Source organism: Echinops telfairi, unplaced genomic scaffold (genome assembly GCF_000313985.2).
Source record: "Echinops telfairi isolate 266 unplaced genomic scaffold, ASM31398v2 ScPeMD7_655;HRSCAF=1070, whole genome shotgun sequence".
Lineage (NCBI taxonomy): Eukaryota > Metazoa > Chordata > Mammalia > Afrosoricida > Tenrecidae > Echinops > Echinops telfairi.
The window spans coordinates 21,662,354-21,668,086 of NW_022104553.1; the positions used below are offsets into that span (position 1 = coordinate 21,662,354).

Sequence of the window (5,733 nt, forward strand, 5' to 3'; positions counted from 1 at the left end):
GAGGGCGACGGGGAGGGTGAAGAGGAGGCAGAGGAGGGGGCAGGGGGTGGGGCAGGACCCCCGTCCCCAGTGCCCAAGGTAAGGAGGTGGCGGGCACAGGTAGGTCGAGACGCATGGGACTGCGGAGAAGCTGCAAATGGAGTGGGGACAGCGGGAGGTCAGGGGCCAGAGCTGCCCTCCTCTCATGCCAAACAAGAGCACCAGCACTGGCACCAGCCTGTCCCCAGCACCTGCTCACCCACCGCGGCCCCCAGCACCCACACACAGGCCACACGGTCCCCAGGACCTTCGCACTGGACCACCCAGCACCTGCTCACTCATCCACCACCTGCTCCCAGCTGGCAAACAGGCCCTTCACACAGGGACACCAACTATTTTGTGTACACCTGGCACCCGGCACCTTCACCCATGCACCTAGCACTCAGAACCTCCTGCAACAGCCCCCCAGGCTGGGAAGGACGGGGCAGCCTCACCCAGCAACACCCTCTCACCCGAGGTCTCGCAGCCGCCCTCAGGGGGCAGAGGAGACCACGGCAAGAAGGGAGCCGGGCTGCTGCCATGCCCGCCTGCAGAGCAGAGGCAGTAGGTGACCAAGCTGGGGGGGATGGGGGCGGCAGACCGCCCAAGTCCCTTCAGTGCACAGACCAGACATCTGGCTCATCACAGAGACCCTGCGAGGCTGCACCACTACAGGAGGCCTGGCTGGGCCGGGGTCAGTATTCAAGTCCCCATGGCCCAGCCCCATGGTCACACTCCCAATAAGTACCACAAGGCCCCATGGGCTGGGGAGGCCCCAAAGTAACCCTCCTAGGCTCCTGGCCCCGTGAATGCAGGCGGGGTTGCCTCCCCATCACCCTGGTGTGAGGGGTGCTATAGCTGGGAACCAACTCAGGGCACTGGGTGAAGGTGGGGGGCCTGCCAGGCCAAGGCCATGTGCCGTTGAGTGGACCCTGAGCGGCAGAGCAGCCCGGGCAGCCTGATGGACGCAGATGGCCAGGCCTTCCTTGGCCATCAGAGGTCCCGCCTAAATCCCTGGGGCCCGTGTGTCCTGGGGATGGGGTGGCAGCAGCAGTACCACCAGGACCTTCCTCTCCCCACCCTACACCCCAGGGGGCCCGTCTACGAGGTCACACACAGACAGAGGAGATAACAGTCTTTCCCCTGGCTCTGGGAGCAGGGGGAAGGCCATGCCCTGGGAGGTGACAAAACCTACCTGCTAAGGGGGATGCTGAAGGGTGGGCCACGGCCACACAGTCTAGGGTTGAATAGGCCTGTCCGCCCAGGGGGCCGCAGACCCAGCAGGACCATGGGGCCACTGCAAACCTGCACTTTGTAACCTGGAGCAGGTGCCCCAGTGGAAGAAGGGGTGTCAGCACCCCGGGACAGGCAGGTCAGCCATGCACTTAGTGGAGGCCCGGGCCCCTCACCCAGGGCAGCTGGGGCAGGGTGTGTGTGCACACGTGCGTGCCTCCGCCCCCCCACCCCACATGACCATCTGCATCTGTGTGCCCCCACAGCCCTGCCGGCTGGCAGGGAGCAGGACCTCACGATCCAGGCCACACCGTTGCCACTCCAACAATGATAAGCTGACCAGACGCCACCACCCCGCCCCCACATACCTGCTTTGCCAGTCCTCCAGGCCCGGAGACGGGGCAGCAGGCTGGGCACAGGCAGGGGGCCGGGATCCCTGTCCCCGATGCGGACCTCAGCCACCAGCTCTAGCAGGTCCTCGCTTCTGTGGGCAGAGAGGGCAGTGAGGCTTGGCCCTGGGGCTCCTCGAGCAGCGTGGCCGCCTCTCCTGCTTGGCCGCCCACTACTCACTCGCCAGGCCGCAGGTCCAGCCGGCTGGACACCCAGGTGTCTGGGGGCTCCAGGACGTTCACCAGCCCAGCCAGGAAGCTGTCAGCAGCCACGTCCAATACCTGGAAGAGGCCGGGTGGGTTCCAGGGGGTGATTGCCCCCCCAGACACCCAGAAGTACCAGCTCCCCAGCCACACCTGCTCAGACACAGGTCACCTGAGGCTCCAGCCACTCCTCTTGGCCTGGCTACCTTGGGAGGGGGTGAGGCCCAGCCCCTGGAACCTTTCACATGACTCTACTATATAAGGTGTCCAGACGTCCCGATTTTTAACAATTTTTCCCGCGTCCTGCAGCGTTTTAAAAAAGTCCTGATTTTTGGAAAGAATGCACGAAAAGCTAGGATATATGGTTTTCGGCTGCCATATGGCTATTTTGCCAAGATATGAGTTTGTTGTTTTTTTTTCCCAGGATATGAGTTTTATCAATGGTGTCCCGCTTTACCAATGTTAAAATCTGGACACCTTACCCTACTAGCACCTCAGAACTGGGAGTTCAAGTCTCTCAGAACCCTCTTCCCTCAGACCCAGGCTCCTGGAGAGAGGAAGGGTTCCCCTTACTCACAGTCGCTGTGTCTGTCCCCCCGGACTCCTGGACCCGGGGCTCTGACCTCGGGCTCCGGCAGCGCCTCCATCGAAGGCCATAACACCGGGAGCCATCTGGAGAGGGGGGGGGGTGTTGGGTGGGGTTTACAGCCCCTGGGGATGGAGGGGGAGAAGGGTGGGGCCCCCTCCTGACTCACTCCCCTGGAGGAAGTCCTCAAGGCTGCCCACAAGTGATCACAAGGCTGGTTGGTTGGCTTGCTGTACCCCATCCGCCTGTCCTCAGGAAGAGTCCACACGCTCCTGCACGACCCTCCCCGACCCTCCCCACTGCCCACCAGGATGCTGTCTAGCTGGTGGGTCACTGGAGGCCCCTCCGTGGTAGTCAGGGCTCCCCTCCATCCAAGGGGGAGGGGAGGCTGGGGGCTGGGGGGGTGGGCTCAGGGGAGGCCCGGAAGGCAGCCTACCTTTCTCATTGGGCAGCTCCCCCTGCAGGGAACTCCCCACCGCCTGCTGGATGGCCCGCTGCGGGGGGAGGGAAAAGGCACCAGAGGAAGTTCTCAGCCTTCCAGAGACCTCTCTGACCAGACTAGAGGGCTTCCAGGGCCCCCTGGGACGTGGGCCCCCGCCCGGCTCTTCCCACCCCGCCAGCAGCCTCACCATGATGAAGGCAGACGGCGAGAGCGTGGGGTCTCTATCGGGAGGGCCATCACTGCGCTCCTCGCCCGACTCCTCTGCCTTCCTTCGAGACTCATCCTCCTCCTCCATGGTCACCTGGTGGGCGGAGGGGGACAGTTTGCAGGGGAGGCAGGAGGCAGTGGGAGGTGTGGAAGCAGGGGGCCTCCCACGCTGCTCCGACTGGTGTCCTGGGTTCTCCATCCGTACCCCCCCCCCTCCAGCTCCCCTCCAGGACGCAAGCCAGCCTCCAATCACAGGGGTCCCTCCCCCGCCTGGCTTCCAGCTGCCTCTTCCATTGAGGAGGCCTGAGAAGGCTCCTCTCTCAGCATGCTGGGGCCCCAAGGCTGCCCCCACTCCAAGACCCTGACTTCCAACCCTGGTGAGGGCCGCTTCACCAGCACCCAGGCGTTTATCCACTGAGCTGTGATGCCAGATCCCTTACTCCGCTCCTCCCCTGCTGCGAACCCACCTTCCCCAAACCCACCGGAATGTTGGAAGGAGGGGCGGGGAGGGGGGGGGGTGTTCCAGGCGCATCGCCTCAGACCCCACGTGGTTCCCTGCCAGCATCAACTGGCCTCGCTGGTGAGGGACAGGAGCAGTGCTCCTGGGTGCGTGGAGGGGCACTCAGGGAGGGCTCCCACACACCAGGCTGCTGCTTTTCAAAGCAACACACTGCCTTCCAGGGGAAGCCCGCTGTCCCCAGGACCTGTTCAGCAGGAGCCTCCGGGGAACATCTGGACGACATTCACAGAAACCCTACAGATTTGTGGCCCAGGTCAGCCAGTGGGAAAGTCACCCTTCGGCTGGAAGAAGAAGGGGGGTGTCCTGAGTAGTGGGGTCTGGGACACACGGACACACACACGCTGACTTCAGCGGTCAGCGCCCTTCCACCATGTGCAAATGGGGCCACCCTGCGAACACCACCTGGGCCTGCAAAGATTCCACGTCTGCAGACCCACTGTATGCTCCTGGACGCCCCAGCTCAGTTTGCTTCTCCAGAAGGCGGGCCAAGTGGCCGGAGCTGCTGCTGCTGCCCAGAAGGGCCTGGAGAAGGGAGGCAAGCCTGACCCTGGCCGCATGCTTGTCATCACATCTGGGGTGCTCTAGACAGAGCCACCGGTTCCCAGGGTCCCAGCTCCTCCTACACCTGTCTCCTCCCTCCCAGCTCCACACCTGCATAAAGGGCTCCACACACACCCCAATTTCTAAGTGAGCCCCAAAGCCCCCACTTTCAAACTCCTGGCACACTAAGCCTGCGGGGCCCCTTCCCCGGCCCACCTGAGATGGAGCAGCACCTGGCCACTATTCCCACCCATCCCCAGTCCCAGCGGACAGCTCCTGGCCCAGGGCTGATCTTGAGCACTTTCCAGACAAGCCTAAACTACCAGGACCCGAGACTGCCATCCTGACCAGTTCCCGGTTCCCAGGCTGTGAATAAAGCTGGTGTTGGGGTCCGGGCAAACACTTTAGACCCACCCGAGGCCCTTGACAGATCAGCGGGCCCTGGAGACATTGCTCAACCTCCAGCATTTCCCGAACACCAGGGAATGAAGGCAATTCCGCAGCAGACGACCAGGTATAAGAAAGGAGCAGCCAGAGGGAAACTCTTCAGGGTGCATCATCCCACGAAGGGGTTAACAAAAATTAAAAATTTTAAAACGCCCACAGCCATCAAGTGGACTCTGACTCCTTGTGACAGTGCAGAATTGCTCCCCAAGGTCTCCAAGGTAGTAAATCTCGACAGGGGACAGACAGCCTCATCTTTCTCTCTCGGACCTGCTGGTGGGTTTTAACTGCACACCTGAGGTGAGCAGCTCAAGGGCCTAACATCAAAAGGAGTACGTGGAAAGGGGACTTGGTGGGACTTCGACCTCCTTAAAAGTGTCTCTGAAGGCATGTGCTGGGTCTCCATGGAAACTGTATTTCTTAGGGTTGATCAAGGTCAAAAGCACTGGGCTTGTAGGTCCTCTAGACTTTTTCCCAGGGTATCAAGACCCTCACCTAGGGCAATGCAGGATACCGTAACTTTTCCTCATCCTTAGTTCCTTTCTGAGGTGGGGACACAGTTTCCAACACCTTCTTCTTATGGGGGCGAAGGTGGGGCTTATTCTCTTGGCCCCAAAAGTCATTCGGATTTTCCCCAGGCTTACAGGCCTGGCATATGTACCCCCAGGTACCATTCTATTACCGCACCCCTGGAAGTCACACCCAAAGCCACTGTGGATGGCAGCAGGCCTTTCTAATAGCCTGTCTCCTGTCATCCTGATTAGATGCCTCCCCAGATCTGGGGTGGCCATCCACGACCCTGGGAACGTTTCGGAATCTGTCTCCCCCACCGTGGGCACCTCCAAGTCTTCTGGGGGCGGGGAGGGGCCCTAAGAGACTCCCCCCAGCCCGTGAGGACGACTTGCAGGCCCACTAAATGGCCCCAGGGCCCTCGTAGACGAGCAAATCCCTGTAGGCACTGCCCAGACCTAACAGACTCTGCAGAACGCCCTCGCCCCCAGGAACCCATCTCAAGATGGCCCCAGAAGCCTCCCAACAGCCCCCAACCTCCGGTCAACCCAAACAAGCAAGCCACAGTGCCCACGACACGACCCGGGCCGGCGAGATGACCAGGGCAGGCCCCAGGCGGGGTCTAGGCCTAGTGGGCGCT

At 61.9% G+C, this 5,733-nt stretch overlaps 1 protein-coding gene across 1 annotated transcript in view; it reads right to left on the reverse strand.

The window, feature by feature from the left end:
* SCAF1 (SR-related CTD associated factor 1) overlaps window positions 1–5,725 on the reverse strand; it is an 11,790-nt gene extending 6,065 nt beyond the window's left edge. The window contains exons 1-7 of the mRNA XM_045292630.1: window positions 4,554–5,725; window positions 3,060–3,173; window positions 2,867–2,924; window positions 2,422–2,516; window positions 1,822–1,922; window positions 1,620–1,735; window positions 7–130 (exon numbers count right to left, since the gene is read on the reverse strand). Coding sequence (XP_045148565.1) covers window positions 7–130; window positions 1,620–1,735; window positions 1,822–1,922; window positions 2,422–2,516; window positions 2,867–2,924; window positions 3,060–3,173; window positions 4,554–4,607 — 662 coding nt within the window. The 5' untranslated portion in view covers window positions 4,608–5,725. The remainder of the gene's footprint in view (window positions 1–6; window positions 131–1,619; window positions 1,736–1,821; window positions 1,923–2,421; window positions 2,517–2,866; window positions 2,925–3,059; window positions 3,174–4,553) is intronic.
* Between the last annotated feature and the right edge of the window lie 8 nt (window positions 5,726–5,733).